The sequence below is a fragment of the Engystomops pustulosus genome, chromosome 9, assembly GCF_040894005.1.
Source record: "Engystomops pustulosus chromosome 9, aEngPut4.maternal, whole genome shotgun sequence".
Classification (NCBI taxonomy): domain Eukaryota; kingdom Metazoa; phylum Chordata; class Amphibia; order Anura; family Leptodactylidae; genus Engystomops; species Engystomops pustulosus.
The window spans coordinates 25,452,754-25,476,613 of NC_092419.1; the positions used below are offsets into that span (position 1 = coordinate 25,452,754).

A 23,860-nucleotide genomic window follows, 5' to 3' on the forward strand; every position below is an offset into this window, starting at 1 on the left:
AGTCACTCATCTACTACACCAATACTACTCACTAATCTACTACAATACTACTAGTCACTCATCTACTACACCAATACTACTCACTAATCTACTACAATACTACTACCTAATAATCTAATACAAAACTAATAATCACTATTCTTACTATTCTACTACAACACTACTATTCCTTATTATACAACTACTACTTACCAATCTACTACAATACTACTAGTCACTCATCTACTACACCAATACTACTCACTAATCTACTACAATACTATTAGTCACTCATCTACTACACCAATACTACTCACTAATCTACTACAATACTACTAGTCACTCATCTACTACACCAATACTACTCACTAATCTACTACAATACTACTAGTCACTCATCTACTACACCAATACTACTCACTAATCTACTACAATATTACTAGTCAATCATCTACTACAATACTACTAGTCACTCATCTACTACACCAATACTACTCACTAATCTACTACAATACTACTAGTCACTCATCTACTACACCAATACTACTCACTAATCTACTAGTCACTCATCTACTACACCAATACTACTCACTAATCTACTACAATACTACTAGTCAATCATCTACTACAATACTACTAGTCACTCATCTACTACACCAATACTACTCACTAATCTACTACAATACTACTACTTACCAATCTACTACAATACTACTAGTCACTCATCTACTACACCAATACTACTCACTAATCTACTACAATACTACTAGTCACTCATCTACTACACCAATACTACTCACTAATCTACTACAATACTACTACTTACCAATCTACTACAATACTACTAGTCACTCATCTACTACACCAATACTACTCACTAATCTACTACAATACTACTACTCACTAATCTACTACAATACTACTAGTCACTCATCTACTACACCAATACTACTCACTAATCTACTACAATACTACTAGTCATTCATCTACTACAATACTACTAGTCACTCATCTACTACACCAATACTACTCACTAATCCACTAATCTACTACAATACTACTAGTCACTCATCTACTACACCAATACTACTCACTAATCTACTACAATACTACTAGTCACTCATCTACTACAATACTACTAGTCACTCATCTACTACACCAATACTACTCACTAATCTACTACAATACTACTAGTCAATCATCTACTACAATACTACTAGTCAATCATCTACTACAATACTACTAGTCACTCATCTACTACACCAATACTACTCACTAATCTACTACAATACTACTAGTCACTCATCTACTACACCAATACTACTCACTAATCTACTACAATACTACTAGTCATTCATCTACTACACCAATACTACTCACTAATCTACTACAATACTACTAGTCATTCATCTACTACAATACTACTAGTCACTCATCTACTACAGCAATACTACTCACTAATCTACTACAATACTACTAGTCACTCATCTACTACACCAATGCTACTCACTAATCTACTACAATACTACTAGTCACTCATCTACTACACCAATGCTCCTTCCCAATCTACTACAATACATTACATTAGAGCATGTAGAGATCTGCCTTTCCAGTTCATCTCCTGCTGACTACTCTTCTAAAGTATCATCACTCATCAGTCTTCAACATAACTACTACTCCCTAATCTAATACACAACTACAACTCACTAGTCTACAACACTTCAGTTCACTTGTCCATGACCAGATCACTACTCACTATTCACTAATCTACTACAATACTACTCACTAATCTACTACAATACTACTCACTATTCACTAATCTACTACAATGCTACTCACTATTCACTAATCTACTACAATAATACTCGCTATTCACTAATCTACTACAATACTACTCACTAATCTACTACAATACTACTCACTATTCACTAATCTACTACAATAATACTCGCTATTCACTAATCTACTACAATGCTACTCACTATTCACTAATCTACTACAATAATACTCGCTATTCACTAATCTACTACAATGCTACTCACTATTCTACTACAATACTACTCACTATTCACTAATCTACTACAATAATACTCGCTATTCACTAATCTACTACAATACTACTCACTACTCACTATTCACTAATCTACTACAATACTACTCACTAATCTACTACAATACTACTCACTATTCACTAATCTACTACAATACTACTCACTAATCTACTACAATACTACTCACTATTCACTAATCTACTACAATACTACTCACTATTCACTAATCTACTACAATACTACTCACAAATAAACAGCAACATCTACTTGTCTATTACCACTTACTACACAGCTACTTTACTATGCTCATACTACATGCGTTATATAGGAAGGGAGTGTTGCTGTACATCTGGGAGGATTAGGCGTTTATGTTACTTTTGCTGTACGGTACAGTATGGGAAATCTCTGGTGTGTATAGGTTAGTAGAGGTCAGGGTATGGGAGCACAGCACTGCACCCATGATCAGGGTCAGGCACCGGCTGCTTGTGATGCTAATAAGAGGTTAATATTATGCTAATGATCAACACATCTATAATTTATGCAATGGAGGAGGAAGTAGAGGAGAATAACAAATGCAGGGTGAATTAGGAAAATCCCTTCAATTTTCGGTGTCACCGCCCGTTACCTACAGAACACTTCTTCTAGGGACACTTCTATACCAATTGTTATGGTATTTACAGGAATTCTGCAGGGAGATTGTTCCAAACATCTTAGAGAAGTAAGCACAGATCCTACATGGATGTAGACTGACTCCAAACTCTGGATGCTCGGCGGCCCCCTGACACTACAGGCCCCATAGCAGTTGCCATGGCTGCTACCCCAGGTTTCTTCCACACCTGCCCTAATCTTTTGCCCCAGACCCAGGTAAAGTAGGCACATCATAATCTATACATCCGGTGTTACCAGTCTGAGCGGGTGCATAGGTGGGTGTGCCAACAACACCTCAGCAATGTGACAGGCCTGGCATTGTAAATCTAGAAGAGCGCAGGCTATCTGACTAGTCCCACTAGCACTAATAGACCAGGTATGGAGTGAGAAAGTGAAGAAATCTGATCCAAAAACACAGAGAATGGGACGAGGGGTTTCTTGCTGATATCATTGATTTTTATTTAAAAAAAAAGTTTGAAGCCCCTGAATCCAGGGATGAGGTCACACGGTGTATGTATAAGGCAGTGTATGGCGCCGCCCTTCTGGACATGTTGAATACGCAGCCTGCAATATAATACAGGATGATTAGAATATATTACATGTTATATCCTGTCATACTGGTCACTAATAACTTTATATACAAGAAGGGAGGCACTTTTACAATTCTCACTTATCTACTACACTACTATTCCTTGCTGATCTACTACATCACTACTACTCACTGATCTACTACATCACTACTACTCACTGATCTACTACACCACTACTACTCACTGATCTACTACATCACTACTACTCACTGATCTACTACATCACTACTACTCACTGATCTACTACATCACTACTACTCACTGATCTACTACATCACTACTACTCACTGATCTACTACATCACTACTACTCACTGATCTACTACATCACTACTACTCACTGATCTACTACACCACTACTACTCACTGATCTACTACACCACTACTACTCACTGATCTACTACATCACTACTACTCACTGATCTACTACACCACTACTACTCACTGATCTACTACACCACTACTACTCACTGATCTACTACATCACTACTACTCACTGATCTACTACATCACTACTACTCACTGATCTACTACATCACTACTACTCACTGATCTACTACATCACTACTACTCACTGATCTACTACACCACTACTACTCACTGATCTACTACATCACTACTACTCACTGATCTACTACACCACTACTACTCACTGATCTACTACACCACTACTACTCACTGATCTACTACATCACTACTACTCACTGATCTACTACACCACTACTACTCACTGATCTACTACACCACTACTACTCACTGATCTACTACACCACTACTACTCACTGATCTACTACACCACTACTACTCACTGATCTACTACATCACTACTACTCACTGATCTACTACATCACTACTACTCACTGATCTACTACATCACTACTACTCACTGATCTACTACACCACTACTACTCACTGATCTACTACATCACTACTACTCACTGATCTACTACACCACTACTACTCACTGATCTACTACATCACTACTACTCACTGATCTACTACATCACTACTACTCACTGATCTACTACATCACTACTACTCACTGATCTACTACATCACTACTACTCACTGATCTACTACATCACTACTACTCACTGATCTACTACATCACTACTACTCACTGATCTACTACACCACTACTACTCACTGATCTACTACATCACTACTACTCACTGATCTACTACACCACTACTACTCACTGATCTACTACACCACTACTACTCACTGATCTACTACACCACTACTACTCACTGATCTACTACATCACTACTACTCACTGATCTACTACATCACTACTACTCACTGATCTACTACATCACTACTACTCACTGATCTACTACATCACTACTACTCACTGATCTACTACATCACTACTACTCACTGATCTACTACACCACTACTACTCACTGATCTACTACATCACTACTACTCACTGATCTACTACACCACTACTACTCACTGATCTACTACATCACTACTACTCACTGATCTACTACATCACTACTACTCACTGATCTACTACATCACTACTACTCACTGATCTACTACATCACTACTACTCACTGATCTACTACATCACTACTACTCACTGATCTACTACACCACTACTACTCACTGATCTACTACATCACTACTACTCACTGATCTACTACACCACTACTACTCACTGATCTACTACACCACTACTACTCACTGATCTACTACACCACTACTACTCACTGATCTACTACACCACTACTACTCACTGATCTACTACACCACTACTACTCACTGATCTACTACATCACTACTACTCACTGATCTACTACATCACTACTACTCACTGATCTACTACATCACTACTACTCACTGATCTACTACATCACTACTACTCACTGATCTACTACACCACTACTACTCACTGATCTGATACACCACTACTACTCACTGATCTACTACATCACTACTGCTCACTGATCTACTACATCACTACTGCTCACTGATCTACTACATCACTACTACTCACTGATCTACTACATCACTACTACTCACTGATCTACTACACCACTACTACTCACTGATCTACTACATCACTACTACTCACTGATCTGATACATCACTACTACTCACTGATCTACTACACCACTACTACTCACTGATCTACTACATCACTACTGCTCACTGATCTACTACATCACTACTACTCACTGATCTACTACATCACTACTACTCACTGATCTACTACACCACTACTACTCACTGATCTACTACACCACTACTACTCACTGATCTGATACACCACTACTACTCACTGATCTGATACATCACTACTACTCACTGATCTACTACACCACTACTGCTCACTGATCTACTACATCACTACTGCTCACTGATCTACTACATCACTACTACTCACTGATCTACTACACCACTACTACTCACTGATCTACTACACCACTACTACTCACTGATCTACTACATCACTACTACTCACTGATCTGATACACCACTACTACTCACTGATCTGATACACCACTACTACTCACTGATCTACTACATCACTACTACTCACTGATCTACTACATCACTACTACTCACTGATCTACTACATCACTACTACTCACTGATCTACTACACCACTACTACTCACTGATCTACTACATCACTACTACTCACTGATCTACTACACCACTACTACTCACTGATCTACTACATCACTACTACTCACTGATCTACTACATCACTACTACTCACTGATCTACTACACCACTACTACTCACTGATCTACTACACCACTACTACTCACTGATCTGATACACCACTACTACTCACTGATCTACTACATCACTACTGCTCACTGATCTACTACACCACTACTACTCACTGATCTGATACACCACTACTACTCACTGATCTACTACATCACTACTACTCACTGATCTACTACACCACTACTACTCACTGATCTACTACATCACTACTACTCACTGATCTGATACACCACTACTACTCACTGATCTACTACACCACTACTACTCACTGATCTACTACATCACTACTGCTCACTGATCTACTACATCACTACTGCTCACTGATCTACTACATCACTACTACTCACTGATCTACTACATCACAACTACTCACTGATCTACTACACCACTACTACTCACTGATCTACTACATCACTACTACTCACTGATCTACTACATCACTACTACTCACTGATCTACTACATCACTACTACTCACTGATCTACTACACCACTACTACTCACTGATCTGATACACCACTACTACTCACTGATCTACTACACCACTACTACTCACTGATCTGATACACCACTACTACTCACTGATCTGATACACCACTACTACTCACTGATCTACTACACCACTACTACTCACTGATCTACTACACCACTACTACTCACTGATCTACTACATCACTACTACTCACTGATCTACTACATCACTACTACTCACTGATCTACTACACCACTACTACTCACTGATCTACTACACCACTACTACTCACTGATCTACTACACCACTAAAACTCACTACACCACTACTACTCACTACACCACTACTACTCACTACACCACTACTACTCACTACACCACTTCTACTAATTTACTGCAATGCTATTACTTAAACATTACTGTTAAAATACTACTCTTTATCTACTACAATAGTCCTACTCATCAGTCTACTACAATAATACTACTTACTGATTTACTACATCACTACTACTATCTATTCTACTAGAATACTAATCTACCACACCAGTACTTCTTTCTAATAAACTATAATAGTACTATCCCCTAATCTAACACAAAACTGCTACTCACTAGTCTACTACAATGCTACTAATCATTTATCTAAAACAGTACTACTACTCACCAATCTACTACAATACTAGTAGTCACTCATCTACTACACCAATACTACTTACTAAGCTGCTCCAATAATACTACTCACTAATCTACAAGAATACTACTACTAACTAATCTACCACACTACTACTACTCCCACACTACTACTACTCCTTAATCTTATACAAATTTACAGCTCACTAGTCCGGTACCAACCTGTTCATTACTCGCTGCAGTCGTAGTTCACCACAGGCTCAGACTCTGGACACTAACAGATTGAACACAGATTAGAGGTTTAGAGGTTATTATTGTACCTGGGGAACATTTATTATTTGTAGTAAAACCACATGTATCATACGTTGGCGGCACGTGCCGGATCTATCAGGGTGGCAGCGCATTGATGTGCCGCCGGGGCACTACTTAAAGGGGTTATCCAGGGTTCCAAAAACATGGTTGCTTTATTCCAAAAATAGCGCCCCACCTGACCAGGGGAAGTGTGTGCTACATACATTTCTATACAGCCGAGCTGCAATACCAGCACTGGCCATGGTCAGATGAGGAGCTGTTTGTGGTAACATCAGCCATGTTTTTCCGTTCCCAGATTAACCCCTTTAAAACGGTGTTCCCGAGAAGCCATTGTATAGAGGATAGACTGTGTTCCCATACTATCTATGACCTTCACCCTTATACAGAGTTCTCAGTGCTCACCTGCACAGACACATGGAGGGTTTCCACCAAGACCTGTGAAGATAAAGAGACATTTATGGGTTAGTTATATATCAGTTTTCTTTGTTGCCACTCTTTAGGAAAGCTGGGTATTGGCTAATAGCTACCTTAAAGGGGATGTCCAGTAAATATTTGATATGGTTTGTGTAACAAAAAGTTCTACAATTTCCCAATGTACTTTCTGTATCAATTCCTCATGATTCTCTAGATCTCTGCTTGCTGTCATTCTATAGGAAACTTCATTGTTTACTTCCTATGGATAAACATATGTGCGTCAGGAATTGCGACTACCTCGTCCTGTACGCTGGTTGGACCAGGGATATAATGAGCCGTGCACCTGTGTGACATCATATGACCAGGCATATAACGAGCCGTGCACCTGTGTGACATCACATTACCAGGGATCTAACGAGCCCTGCACCTGTGTGACATCACATGACCAGGGATATATAACGAGCCATGCACCTGTGTGACATCACATGACCAGGCATATATAATGAGCCGTGCACCTGTGTGACATCACATGGCCAGAGACATAATGAGCCACTCACCTGTGTGACATCACATGACCAGGCATATAACGAGCCGTGCACCTGTGTGACATCACATGGCCAGGCATATAATGAGCCGTGCACCTGTGTGACATCACATGACCAGGCATATATAATGAGCCGTGCACCTGTGTGACATCACATGACCAGGCATATATAATGAGCCGTGCACCTGTGTAACATCACATGACCAGGCATATAAAAAGCCGTGCACCTGTGTGACATCAAATGATCAGGGATATAACGAGCTGTGCACCTGTGTGACATCACATGGCCAGGCATATAACGAGCTGTGCACCTGTGTGACATCACATGACCAGGGGCCTATAGATCTTCTTTTAGAATGACATAAATCAGAGATCTAGAGAACCATGAGGAATTGATACGGAAAATATATTGGAAAATTGTATCACTTTTCATTATACAAATTATATGAATTATTTGTTCGAAGTGGACAACCCCTTTAATGACTAAGCTGTCTCATTACTGATTTCAGTTTTTTTCCATGAAAATAATAAACCAAAATGTAGCAACCTAAACATTCAGCTCCTCCTGCTCCGTATTGTGCTGCTTTCAGATCTGCCTGATCCCCTACAAGCGGTGTCCATTTTTTTAAGTTTCATGCTAAATATTTTTGGCAAATTTCTACCTAAATCTTGAGCTGGATATGGGAGCAGAGTAAATGATGAGTAAGACACGGCGGATCAGGGTGTACTTACAGCATCTATTTCAGGCTTGGCTTGTTTCGGCTTTTCGCTGAGTCATGTAATCTGTCATTTTATGTGATCCCCTGTCCTCCAGCACAATGATCCGTGTGAGAAATCTTCACAGTTCTCACATTTGTACTTCAAAATCTCATATCCACTGCTAGATGTGTTTTATGGGGTTAGAAACAGCGCCACAATTCTGCACAGGTTGTGTATGGTATTACAGTTTTGATGAATTTATGCTGCAATACCAGACGTGGCCTGTGACTACAAGTGGCGCTGTTTTTGGAAACAAACCTACATTGTTTGGTGATGTAAATTGGATGTTGTCCTAGGACCCAGCTTACCATTGGGGCACTGGTCAGGGCAAGGGTTGACCAAGTGTCCATTGACTACTGGAGGTCTGAATCCAAGCGACACGGGTACATGAGGCTGAGCGTTTGTAAAAGCTAAAAGAAAAAAAACATGAAAAATATCAGTGCAGGTCATAAAATAATTACAGAAGAGAAATACAGCGAACAGGAAGAGTGAGGCAATGACTACCCTGGGAGGCCGCAACTAACCCCCGGGGCTGCTGTGTGCCAGGTCTTGCCCTGTAATGGTATTTTTATTTTCACTATTTTTATTGGATAGGACTTAGCTTTGCCGAGTCTGCTCGTAGCAAGGCTGCCCCCTACGGCCCAGTCTCTTTATTACACATGATTGATTTGTTTCTTTTAAAAGAAGTTTTGCTATGTACTGATACCGGGGGTAGCAGCTGCTATGGGGCCCGCAGTGTCAGGGGGCCCGACATCACTAAAGAATGGAGGATGTGCACCATTATATACAGTGTATGTGTATATACTGTATAAATGTGTATATATGATCTGTATATACTGTATGTGCAATAATAGGATGTATATATACTCTGTGTATTTTATGCGTATATACTGTATGTATAAGTGTATAAATGTATGTACTGGTGCATAAATGTCTGTGCATGAGTGTATAAAGGTGTGTATTAATGTGCGTGATTGTATAAACATATGTGAGCGTACAGATATGTATATATTTTTTTAAGGGTAAGGGGGGCCCCATTCAGACATTTGCTTTGAGGCCCTGCCTCTCCTAGGTACACCCCTGCTGATCACCCATCCACAGAACTTTTTAATTTGTTGGGTGACCTTATATGTAAATCTATATACATTCTAAATATATATTTTTTTTAGTTTAATTTGGGGTAAACTAAGCAAAAAGTGATGTATTTGGCATGCTTTGTGCAGCGCTGCGTAATCTGTAGGCGCTATATAAGAATTATTATTATTATGTATCCTCAGCGAATTAAATGTATTTTTCTAAGTAAAAAAAAAACGGTTAAAATGGATTTGATGGTTTTTTTTCATTATTTGTTATTTTTTTTTAACTTACTGGACCCCAGTAGGACCTTTAAACCCCTTCCATAAATTCTCAATAGGTTTGTAACCAAGGACCTGGCATCGCAGATTTACAACTTTGTCTAATAACAAATAATTTAGTTGCATCGTCTAATAGGAATGGGCACCATGGCGGCTCAGTGTTTAGCATTACAGCCTTGCAGTGCTCGGGATCTGTGTTCAAGTCCCAGGGTCAACATCTGCAAACAGTTTGTATGCTCTCTCCGTGCTTGTGTGGGTTTCCTCTGAGTCCTCCAGTTTCCTCCCACACTCCAAAACATACTGGTAGGTTGATTAGATTGTGAGCCTATTTGGAGACAGGGACCAATTTGGCAAACTCTGTGCAGCGCTGCGTAATCTGTGCGCGCTATATAAATAAAGGAATGATTAATAATTAGGAATCTGCAGCTCGTTGTGTTCACATCAGTGTATGAGCCCTGCGCTCATGTGATAGCAGTAGTGTATTACATGGAGCAGTATATTACATCTTTCATCATTCCGGGTTCTATCAACACCGGGTTGACACAAATATGTTCTTACCGGGAATGGTGAAAGTGCTGATATTTCTGTTCACATTGAGGATCACTGAAAAATATAAAATGTGATAAAAATAATCAAAAAAAAAAAAAAAATTCTTCAACTTTCTCATTTTGCTTGCATTTCAACTTAGGAAATGGAAACATTCAGTAAACATACATATAATATATACATATACACATACACACATGTGACATATATACCATAGTACACAGGGATCTACTAGACTGGATAAAATTGTAACAGACCCTCAGCTGTGAGGAAGCATTAGATCTGTACAGGTGCATATATAATTAAGAATGCTCCGATTTACTGGCAGCAAGCAGAGATCTTGAATTTTGAAGACATTAAGATTCCATTAAGACATTAAGAACAAACTTACAGCAGTGGGGACTGATCCATTTACTGGTGCTACAATTAGAATCGAGGGGGGGGGGGTGACAAAAAAGACAAAAATGATAAATAAGTTTCTGTTTTGTAATATATCAGGACTGGGTGACATAGTAGAGGACTCAGACGTCTGGGGTCTACTTGGGTGCACATCTACTTATAATACACACAACTTATAATCATGGGAAGAGGTGTCAATACTAAAAACAGCGCCCCACTTGTCCACAGGTTGTGTGTGGTATTGCAGCACGACACCATTCTATTCAGTAGATATGAGCTGTAATACCAGACACAACCATTTGGGAGGAAGGAGTAACAATGGAAAGATAACACTCAACAGCATGGGGTTGGATCTGTGTAAAATGTTAGGTGGAGTTGTCCGACTTGTCGTCACGGGCATTGTCATGGCTGAGCCCTTTCATGGATTGAAGTTCTGTGTTCACCAAGGTCTTTGGTGTCATCTACAGTGTTGTCCACTGTTGGACTTTGTGTTCATCTGTTGTCTGGGTCTTCTCAAAGGTCTTCTGCTCCCCTTGGCCTGTCTATGTTACATATTCTGGTTGTCTACACTGCAAGTTGTAACCAATAATTTTGGCTTAAAAACCCATTAAGATGCTCAGGTTCATAATACAGATGCATAGAAACCCCATGTCCATGTGAGGTCTTATATTCATAAAAGTGCATTGTGGGTGAACATCTGATGAAATCTACCTGAGCTGGTATCGGAGGAGCTGGTGTTGGATGAGCTGGTGCTGGTGTTGGATGAGCCGGTGTTGGATGAGCCGGTGTTGGATGAGCCGGTGTTGGATGAGCCGGTGTTGGATGAGCCGGTGTTGGATGAGCCGGTGGTGGCGCTAGTCAATGCTCCACCTGAAGGGTTAAAAAAATATTAGGCATTACATATAGACTCCAGTGTTGCATCACCTATTCTCTAATGCTTATGATCAATCAGTTGTGGGTGGAGATGAGCGGACCCAACTATTAGGGTTTGGGTTAGGTAGCCAAACTGCCAAATTCGCAAATTGGCCAATCAGACAATACCCAAACACAAACGCAATTGTTGTGTCCATTTATCTCTAGTTCCTTTTCCTATGGCCTCAGATAACCTGCATCAGACAAATGTTAGGAGTGTCCTAGTGTCAAGAGGCAGTGCCTAAAGCCCTATTTCTCTACTGCAAAACTTCTATTGGTCCAGCTACCCACTAAAAACATACATAATAACTAATATAGATAATATGGGAATGATCCCCCATAAGTAGTGACACCAAGCTGCAAAGAATTGAATCTAGTCCTACCCCTGGGACTACACAGAGGATTCTGTCAGGGTGTATGGAAAGTTATAAAACACAATTATATTGTAATGCAAATGCTTACAAGGGTCCTTCAAGTCCTACTAATACAAGAGAACCTGAGCCCACCAGAGGATCCTGTGTTTATTATGTGGACCAGTCTACATGTTGTGGCATTTGCCGATAATTATAAGGAGCTCATCTGCATTTTTCAATTAGATTAAAATTTTTGACATTGACAACCACAATACAAGTGCCGACGGGTTAACGTGTACCCTACAGAACAAGCAAACCTATTGACGAGGTGCCAGGAGGCTCATGGTATGACTCAACTTGGCACTTGTTTCTGTCTGCATTGCACACAGACCACTCATTGTATGGAATAAACACATAACAAAAAAAGAAAAAATCATGGACTGTTCCACATTTCACCACTAGTAGCGCTGTTGCCTTGTTGTTTATAATATTATAATAATAGATCTGCTGCTGCCAGTGGTGAGAAATGGTACTGCAACACAAATTAGTGTTCTGAACATTGGAAGCGTCTCTCTGTCTAGTCATCGATCTACTGTAGTGCTTACTTACCACTGCTGTGGGACACTGGTTGACCTGAAACGTTGCCTGTATGAGAGGTGACTGGTATCGGTGATCCTGTGCTTCTCAGTCCTGTCACAGTTCCGGCTGTGGAGGAATAAACCAGATGATCAATTGTACGAATTGTTTAAAATCTAGGCCACAGAATATAAAAATCAGCAGTATGAGACTCCTTACCAGGTCTGGGGGTTGTAGAAGACATCTGGTTGCCACCAGAACCAGCAGAAGTATTGATGGTACTGCCTGAGACAAAGATATTAACCAATCAAGGACAATAGATGGTCATAAGAATGAAAGAGATGGAGATGTCACTGGACCAATTTTCATGATACCAGCTAAGGCCACCCAGAACATAAGAATCTGCCAGTGGTTGTCCTCTCAACCGAAATTTTCGGACACACAGGCGACACGTTACATCAGATATATAGTAAACCATGGGGAGTATTAATCATGGACCTTCGAGGCAGAAGAAATCAGGTGAAGACATTTTTGGGGAATAGGAATGAAGGAGCCCCCAAAAAAACGGATGAGGCGGTACTTCTTATACTCACCTGTAGGGGTTATAGACGGCTGCCTCTGGGTGGGGATAGTAACTAGAACTGGGAAGAAATAGCACAGAGCATTAATGAACCACATGAGAAGAAAGCACAGACCACAAGGAGCTGTAGAGTAAGGCTACACGCACACGACCATGACCACATTTTCTGGCCATGTATTATTATTTTTCTTAATTTGATTGACCATATTTCTGTCTGAACCGTACGGCACGGTCACACCAATAGAAGTCTATGGGACCGGTAAAAACAGCCAAATCAGATGACACTTTGAAGTCCGCCAGATTTGGACTGTTTTTTGCGTTGCCCAAGAGACCAGGACCTGTGGGAGGGCCTGACCTTCCAGGTTTTGCAAAGTGCAGAGTGTGACAGGACAGGGAACAGGATTATTTTGCAAGAGAATTTGTAGATGAGTTTTGGAGAATTTAAAGGGAACCTATCATCAGTGACCTTATTTTCACTAAAGACAGGTTAAAGAAGTCCATTACAGCTGCAGTGCACATCTGCCTTACTGCCTTTTCTAAGCATTTGCATTACAATATAATTGTGTTTTATAACTTTCTGTGCACCCTGACAGAATCCTCTGTGTAGTCCCAGGGGTTGGGCTTTGGTTTGGATGTATTAAAAAAAACATGTGACTTGTCTGTGCAGCAGACTCCTCCGCTCTCAGCCCCCACCTTTGTGCCCTTGTAGGGCTCCTCTCTCCCCCACTGGTGTCAGCTCACCAGGCTGTGAGCTCTGTGAAGGAGCAGGAGGGAGGAGCAGTATGGGAGCACAAAGGTGGGGGCTGAGAGCTGCAGAGTGAGCAGCACAGACAAGTCACATGTTGTTTTTTGAAATGCATCCAAACCAAAGCCCATCCCCTAGGACTACACAGGATTCTGTCAGGGTGCAAGGGAAGTTATAACACACAATTATATTGTAATGCAAATGATTAGAAAAGGTAGAAAGACATATGTGCAATGCAGATGTAATGGGCTTTTGCAACCTGTCTTTAGTGAAAATGAGGTCCCTGGTGACAGGTTCCCTTTAAAATGCCTTAGAATTACCCTGTCCAAGAAAAGATCTTCTACAAGATTGTACTCCATCACCAAAAAGCCAGAAAATGCCAGAATCCACAGCTACAAACAGCAATGGAGTCTATCCTCACTCTCAAGAAAGTCAAAATGTAGTCTGGGCTGGTCAGGTGAACAATCCAAACTGGGAGTTGGACAAGCTAATGACACCATATCACATTACCAAATTTTTGGCTGAATAAGTCTGTGACATCATTTGGCAGCTCACAGTTTCTTTGCGGAAAAAGCAGCTCACAGTGGTATACCTTGACAACGCTACCAAAATTGGCGACAGGGAAATGGCGAGAAATATGGCACCGCAAAATGCTTACGGTCATGTGCATGTAGCCTAGAGAGTGTGGATTTCTCATTTGCAACACAGATGTAGACTTTCAATTAGGAGGACTTATCATAAGGAGAATGTGTGGTACATGACTTATGGATTCCTCAGGGGTGGAACATGACTTGATTGTTTTTTGAGGGGTGGTACGTGACTTATTGATTCCCAAGGCATGGTACATTCCTCAGGGGTGGTGCATGACATGGGAATTCTACAGGGGTGGTAAATAACATGAGGATTTATAGATTATCATATGACTAATGAATTCATCAGGGGTGGTACATAAGTGTATTCCTCAGGGGTCGTACATGACTTACAATTCCTCAGGGGTCGTACATGACTTACAATTCCTCAGGGGTCGTACATGACGTATCACTTCCTCAGGGGTGGTACATGATTAGTAGATTCCTCAGGGGTGGTACATGATTAGTAGATTCCTCAGGGGTGGTATATGACTGGATGGATTCTTTCAGGGTGTTGTATGATAAGTGGATTCCTCAGGGGTGGTAAATAACATGGTAAATATTGCTTAGAGGTGGTGCATAACATGAGAGGGATTTAACAGGACCATGGCCTCTGTGTATCTTGAAGAGGGTAATATAGGGAATGTCTGCTTTCTGAAGAGCCCGGCAACTTGAGAGGTATAAGGTATAAGTGCTTCCTTTTATGCATGAGCCTTCATAGAGGCTTGTAGGTGCTGTGTTTGGGGAGATTGCATGTCATGTCCTCTAAAGACACTATGCTGTGTTCCTCCCCATGGAAAGTAGAGATTAGAGCCAAAGTGTAAACACAGTTCCTTAAATTAGTTTTTTCCAAACATTAACAAATCAGATTTTGTGATGTATTTTTTGTGAGTAGGTGCGAAGGCGGATCTTTACATGGGCAGAATGGGCAGGCGCCCAAACCCCCAAACAAAAAATGTCTGTCAGACACAGGGGATATAAGTAGATGATAGAGTGAATCTATATTTGGGACCCTCAGTTGTTACCCAGGGACAACTCACCTTCTCCAGCATTTACATTTATGCGTGTCGGATTAACCAGAGGGATATCAACTGGTGCAGAGTCTGTAGAGATAGAACAGTAATAATAACCACAACTTCAGTAACTGCACAATCCCGATTGCAAATAGGTACGTTTCTCTCATCCCTATATGAATACGAACCGAAAGTCCTTGAAGATGTCGTTAAGTTATCAGTTTCAGAGATGGGACCTCAAATAAAGGCTTCAAAAAACTACAATGGGATCTTCATACTAAGTCCTATCTCATGGTCAACACTAGTGCTATCTAATAACATGTCAGAAGATGGCAATAAAGGGTTTTTCCATAGAATAGGTCATCACCACGAGATCATCAGGAGGGTTCAACTCCAGGTCTGGGGTATTAATGACTAAAACTATGGACAGGTCACTAATATTAAGGTCCCAGAAAACTCCTACCAGGTGAATGTTACTTTAGGACAGTGATGGGCAACCTTTTGAGCTTGGCGTGTCAAAATTCGCCAAAAAACCGAGCATAACTCTGGTGGTGTGTCACCATGACAAAAAAAACATAATTTTGTGATATTTATAGTTAAATCTGTATAAATCTGTATACTATTTTTTTTTATCAATTCTCTTTTTATTAAAGAATTTCGTAAAAAACAGGATTCATACAGTGTACAATGTCAGTTTGTTTTAAATCTGTATACTATTTAACTTCTAGGATACTTTAACTGTAGGTTGTCTGATTGATCCTACCATGTACTGCCATACTACAGTATGGCAGTATATGGGGATTTTCCACATCATCTATTACTTTGTGCAAATCACACATTGTAATAGATCGGTTACAATCAGACAAGTGTGGAAATGCTTAGTAACCTGTGAACTTTCAGTCATGAAAGTTCACAGGTTATAGCGAGGGCGCAGGCGCCACTGTCTGCATTTCCTTCATGCCCTCTTGGCATGGAGAAGGTGTGAGGAGCAAAATAATCGCAATGTCTGGCGATTTGCAAGGCGTTGTGATTATTTCAGGACTTGTACGTCACAAAACTGACACACAAGCCCTGATGACTGTCTTCTATCAGTGCACTGACCTTACTTACTATATGATGAGAGTGGTTTTCCTCCCTTGCCCCTGCTGTGGAGATGGTCAGTGTAGAGGTGGCAGCTGCTGGGACATCACACAAGGCAGCAGCGATGTGACCTCTGACTTGCTGCCATCTTCCTCCCACCACAACTATCAGGAGCTGCAGAGGAGCCTCCTGGGTATATGGCCGGGTCACCTCTCCTGCTGTGCCCCATGCTGATACCTGTGCTGACTGGAGACACTAGGCACAGCTCACACATGGGGAAGAGCCGGCCCGGGGGGGAGGAGGAGGAGGGGAGTGCTGGAAGCTCAGTGCAATCTCTCAGCCTCCCGGCTACTGCACCTGGTCATGTAGGATGAAACTTAACTCTAAGGCAGCCACGTGTCAGTGAAAATGCCTACGTGTGTCAGCACTGACACGCGTGTCATAGGTTAGCCATCAGTGCTTTAGGAAGTAGGAGCTGTGTTTTTGATAAAAACTTGACCTATTCAGTCTGAACCGACTGTTGAGACATACAGGACTAAGCTCGGTTCTAGACACAGCATCCAAAGATGGAAACATTTGTTGGAAATGATGGGAAACGAGGATGAAGAAGACAAGCAACAAGATGTATAGACAAATATGTTGAGCAAATTTTAGTGAAACCCATCCTAATAACAAGGTGTGATATTTTCGAGAAAACTTATGATATGGTCAACAATACAATTCACCAAGCATGAATGTACTCACAACTCATCGGAAGATGGAATCCAGCCACCAGTAAAAGTGATAACAATGCTCTAATGTCCACCATTTCTGACCTTCACGAGATCTTCTAGGTAGGAGTATACGGTCAGGTACCCTGAGGTATGAGCGTCTTCCTCTCTCGTGAGCCTCCACTTATATATGTCATGTATTATCAAGACCCATCCCTACACTTAGAACCTTCTCTTGGGTCTCCACCCTCATGGACCATAATAGGAGTCATCACAGTCAAGGAGGACTTACTTACTGGAGGTGACAGGAAGCTCCACACCTAAAAATTACAGTCCTTATACTGATTTTATGGTTGAGATGTTAATCACTAATAAGGCAGAAGGCCTGGGTGTCAGAAGTGACTGAGCTCATCCAATACAGTATGAGTCTCCATCTCTCCTAATAACTCACTATCTTTTCTTTCTTTTTTAACAGGGGATGTGATCACAACCAGAGATGAGCCGCACGACTGGAAGAGCCAGAAGGGAGAGCCTTGAGCCTTAACATAATAAGGGAATTTATAAAGGATTTCCATAAATCAAGTGAAGATCAACCCACTTTACACCTCCGGTTAATGGCTACTGTATGATAAGGAGAACTCAGACTAAAGAACAAAATCTTAGCAAAAATACCTCTAAAAAATAGAATCTCACGTGCCCTTTTATTAAGCAGGTCACTTCATTGTAGATTCATGTAGAAGTCTATAAATTGTTATGATGCCATAACATACCATAGCAAATCTCAGAGTAATTCCTCTCCGTTCACATGCCCCACCCCCTCCATGTGGGATCAGCTTCACCAAGACTGTTCCTTTAAGTATAGAACCAGATGACTTATGATTGAGGGTGATCCCATATATATTAGTATGATCATTATAGGATGAGTCTAAGCTCTAAGAACATATAAACTAAAACACTATAATTGTTCACAGCTATAGACTGTCATTGTGAAAATTACCATTCTTTATAATGACTGCACTGAGTGGGATGAACAATACATAGTTGTGTACTGTCAATGTGTGGAGTAGGACAAAAATATTCTCTTTAATCCATACAATAGAGTGATGTCAAAATCAAGTCCATTTACTACAGTGAGGTCATCACCAAGTCCATATAGTGAATTTAAGATATTAATAACTCTATATATATAACAGTAAGGTTACCACCATGTCCACACAGTGAAGTGAGGTCATTACCAAGTCCATACAGTGCAGTAATGTCCTCTACACAACCATATAAAACAAGGAGGACATCACCAAGTCTGTACAGTGCAGTAATGTCCTCTACACAACCATATAAAACAAGGAGGTCATCACCAAGTCTGTACAGAGCAGTAATGTCCTCAGCACAACCATGTAAAACAAGGAGGTCGTCACCAAGTCTATACAGAGCAGTAATGACCTCAACACAACCATATAAAACAAGGAGGTCATCACCAAGTCTGTACAGAGCAGTAATGTCCTCAACACAACCATATAAAACAAGGAGGTCATCACCAAGTCTACACAGTGCAAACATGTTCTCAGCACAACCATTTAAAACAAGGAGGCCATCACCAAGTCTGTACAGAGCAGTAATGTCCTCAGCACAACCATATAAAACAAGGAGGTCATTACCAAGTCTGTACAGAGCAGTAATGTCCTCAGCACAACCATATAAAACAAGGAGGTCATCATCAAGTCTGCACAGAGCAGTAATGTCCTCAGCACAACCATATAAAACAAGGAGGCCATCACCAAGTCTGTACAGTGCAGTAATGTCCTCAGCACAACCATATAAAACAAGGAGGACATCACCAAGTCTGTACAGATCAGTAATGTCCTCAACACAACCATATAAAACAAGGAGGTCATCACCAAGTCTGTACAGAGCAGTAATGTCCTCAGCACAACCATATAAAACAAGGAGGTCATCACCAAGTCTATACAGAGCAGTAATGACCTCAACACAACCATATAAAACAAGGAGGTCATCACCAAGTCTATACAGTGCAAAAATGTTCTCAGCACAACCATATAAAACAAGGAGGTCATCACCAAGTCTGTACAGAGCAGTAATGTCCTCAGCACAACCATATAAAACAAGGAGGTCATCACCAAGTCTGTACAGAGCAGTAATGTCCTCAGCACAACCATATAAAACAAGGAGGCCATCACCAAGTCTGTACAATGCAGTAATGTCCTCAGCACAACCATATAAAACAAGGAGGACATCACCAAGTCTGTACAGATCAGTAATGTCCTCAACACAACCATATAAAACAAGGAGGTCATCACCAAGTCTGTACAGAGCAGTAATGTCCTCAGCACAACCATATAAAACAAGGAGGTCATCACCAAGTCTATACAGAGCAGTAATGACCTCAACACAACCATATAAAACAAGGAGGTCATCACCAAGTCTATACAGTGCAAAAATGTTCTCAGCACAACCATTTAAAACAAGGAGGCCATCACCAAGTCTGTACAGAGCAGTAATGTCCTCAGCACAACCATATAAAACAAGGAGGTCATCACCAAGTCTGTACAGAGCAGTAATGTCCTCAGCACAACCATATAAAACAAGGAGGTCATCATCAAGTCTGTACAGAGCAGTAATGTCCTCAGCACAACCATATAAAACAAGGAGGCCATCACCAAGTCTGTACAGTGCAGTAATGTCCTCAGCACAACCATATAAAACAAGGAGGACATTACCAAGTCTGTACAGATCAGTAATGTCCTCAACACAACCATATAAAACAAGGAGGTCATCACCAAGTCTGTACAGAGCAGTAATGTCCTCAGCACAACCATATAAAACAAGGAGGTCATCACCAAGTCTATACAGAGCAGTAATGACCTCAACACAACCATATAAAACAAGGAGGTCATCACCAAGTCTATACAGTGCAAAAATGTTCTCAGCACAACCATTTAAAACAAGGAGGCCATCACCAAGTCTGTACAGAGCAGTAATGTCCTCAGCACAACCATATAAAACAAGGAGGTCATCACCAAGTCTGTACAGAGCAGTAATGTCCTCAGCACAACCATATAAAACAAGGAGGTCATCATCAAGTCTGTACAGAGCAGTAATGTCCTCAACACAACCATATAAAACAAGGAGGTCATCACCAAGTCTGTACAGAGCAGTAATGTTCTCAGCACAACCATATAAAACAAGGAGGTCATCACCAAGTCTGTACAGAGCAGTAATGTCCTCAGCACAACCATATAAAACAAGGAGGTCATCACCAAGTCTGTACAGAGCAGTAATGTCCTCAGCACAACCATATAAAACAAGGAGGACTTCACCAAGTCTGTACAGAGCAATAACGTCCTCAGCACAACCATATAAAACAAGGAGGTCATCACCAAGTCTGTACAGATCAGTAATGAATCTAGGTGCATGCTGGGAGTTGTAGTTCCTTCACTGCTGTAGAACCAGCAGCACTACTGTTGTCTACCATATACTGTTTAACAGGATTTTGAAAGTTCTGATGAAATCTATCATCAATCTCATATTTATGTAGTCAATGTGGCCGCGTGCCATCTATATGTACACAGTACGGCACAGATAGCATACACCCGGAAAAATATGCTTGTGTGCACGAGGCCAGATCTTATAATAAGACAATATATAAATGTGTCCCATCCTTCTCTAAGGTGAGCAAAGAGTTAGCTGATTTTGGATTATTTTGTGTGAGTTCTCCTCAGCTTCTCATAAAGAAACCCTAGAAAATAACACATAATTCCTGGGATCCATTACGTGTTTATAGTCTGGTAAAGCGGCTTCCTCCCATATTTATGGACAATTGTCTCGTCATCTTCACGGAGCTGTGAGTCAGGATTCTCCTTAATATTAGGAGAAAGAGAAGATATAGAAAGAGAAGTTTAAGATTTAAGAAATTAATTAAATAGAAAAAAAACAGTAAAAGAAAACAAAAAAATTGTTAAACAAATCTTCAGCTCAGTAACTTGTCCTCCTTATAGGAGATGGTATAAAATTCTTGCTCACAAAGATGTCCATTATCTGGAGAGGTTTGGAATATGGATACCGTATATACTTGAGTATAAGCCGGCCCGAGTATAAGCCGAGACCCCTAATTTTACCACCAAAAACTGGGAAAACCTATTGACTCGAGTATAAGCCGAGGGTGGGAAATGCATTGGTCACAGACCCAGCCAAGTATATAGCCAGCCAGCCCCCTATAATATACAGCACTGCCCCCAGTAGTATACAGCCACCCCAGCCTGCCCCCAGTAGTATACAGCCACCCCAGCCTGCCCCCAGTAGTATACAGCCACCCCAGCCTGCCCCCAGTAGTATACAGCCACCCCAGCCTGCCCCCAGTAGTATACAGCCACCCCAGCCTGCCCCCAGTAGTATACAGCCACCCCAGCCTGCCCCCAGTAGTATACAGCATGCCCCCAGTAGTATACAGCATGCCCCCAGTAGTATACAGCATGCCCCCAGTAGTATACAGCCACCCCAGCCTGCCCCCAGTAGTATACAGCCACCCCAGCCTGCCCCCAGTAGTATACAGCATGCCCCCAGTAGTATACAGCATGCCCCCAGTAGTATACAGCCTGCCCCTAGTAGTATACAGCCACCCCAGCCTGCCCCCAGTAGTATACAGCCACCCCAGCCTGCCCCCAGTAGTATACAGTCAGCCCAGAATTTAAAAAAAATAAACTTTATTTACTCACCCTCCGGTGGCCCCGATGCGCAGCGCTGCTCCCCCGATGTCATCGCGGCTCCTCTTCTTGCTTCCGCGCCATCTTCTGTCTTCCTTAACATGGGCGCCGCAACTGTTCTCTCCCGTGCGGCTGCTGACGTCATACTAGGCGCCGCACGGGAGAAGAACAATGGCGGCGCCCAACGCGATGTAAAAGAAGACAGAAGACGGCGTGGAAGCAAGAAGAGGAGCAGCGATGACATCGGGGGAGCAGCGATGCGCATCGGGGCCACCGGAGGGTGAGTAAATAAGTTTATTTTTTTTTTTTAGTCCATTATTAATTATTTTTTTTACAAGTATTGACTCGTGTATAAGCCGAGGGGACGTTTTTCAGCACATTTTTTGTGCTGAAAAACTTGGCTTATACATGAGTATATACGGTAAATATGTTTTGGCTGTTTTAGGGGAAGAGGTTTCAAGAGAACAAGACTAGATGTCACCATTAAAGGGATTTATCACGTTTTAGACACATCTCGTATCCAGAGGATCACAGGTGAATGTAGGATCGTGGGGTTTCAGCTGCAGAGAACGATAGACCATAGTCAGAAGTCAGAGTCATGTAGACCAAGTCAATGGAGCAGAGGACACAGCTCCATCCTGCGCTCCCATTCACTTCCATGGGACATCTGGAGAGGCTTACTGGTCGGCAAAATCCATCCTGTTTATATGGAATGGGTCGGAGGGTTTGGTTTCCCTTGTTCTTCAGTTTCATTTGGGATCTTAATCAATAATGTACATATGGGGCGCATTTACTTACTCGGTCCTGTCGTGATCCAGCAGCGTGTTCTCCGACGAGGATTCGGGTCTTCCGGTTATGCACTAAGGTAGTGTGCCCGATGTCCACCAGGTGTCGCTGCTGCGCTGAAGTCCGCCGGAGTTCACTATCCTATCCTGGGTGCAGGTAAGCGCGTGTCAAGCGACACTTTTTTTGAAAAAAAAAATTCTGCGGTTTTTCCGACGGCCACGCCCCGATTTCCGTTGCACGCATTCCGGCGCCGATGCGCCACAATCCGATCTCGTGCGGCAAAAACCCGGGGCAATTCAGGGAAAACCGGCGTAA

General features: G+C 41.5%; 1 protein-coding gene across 2 annotated transcripts; it reads right to left on the minus strand.

Annotated features, from left to right (window-relative positions):
• Window positions 1-3,118: 3,118 nt before the first annotated feature.
• Window positions 3,119-18,814, minus strand: LOC140076994 (uncharacterized). 2 transcript variants are annotated; one of them, XM_072123818.1, is made up of 12 exons: window positions 18,076-18,814; window positions 16,279-16,341; window positions 13,878-13,925; window positions 13,504-13,569; window positions 13,318-13,413; window positions 12,228-12,313; window positions 12,155-12,197; window positions 11,057-11,101; window positions 9,452-9,553; window positions 7,829-7,861; window positions 7,337-7,388; window positions 3,119-3,242 (listed from the first exon to the last, which is right to left on the minus strand). In XM_072123818.1, exons 1-11 carry the CDS (start codon window positions 18,137-18,139, stop codon window positions 7,375-7,377), a joined length of 660 nt encoding a protein of 219 aa, XP_071979919.1. In that variant the 5' UTR covers window positions 18,140-18,814; the 3' UTR covers window positions 3,119-3,242; window positions 7,337-7,374. The 2 variants fall into 2 exon arrangements, with proteins under 2 accessions (XP_071979919.1, XP_071979918.1); XM_072123817.1 differs by having other exon boundaries at window positions 12,155-12,313; window positions 18,076-18,813.
• Window positions 18,815-23,860: the final 5,046 nt, after the last annotated feature.

Bases quoted from the DNA above. Each gene is read 5' to 3' on its own strand.
- LOC140076994 (XM_072123817.1), bottom strand. From the start codon at position 18,139: ATGGTGGACATTAGAGCATTGTTATCACTTTTACTGGTGGCTGGATTC. The intron at 12,314-13,317 runs GTAAGTAAGCAC...TTAACCCTTCAG, and splicing joins ACCAGTGTCCCACAGCAGTG to GTGGAGCATTGACTAGCGCC. The intron at 7,862-9,451 runs GTAAGCTGGGTC...TTATCTTCACAG, and splicing joins CCCTGACCAGTGCCCCAATG to GTCTTGGTGGAAACCCTCCA.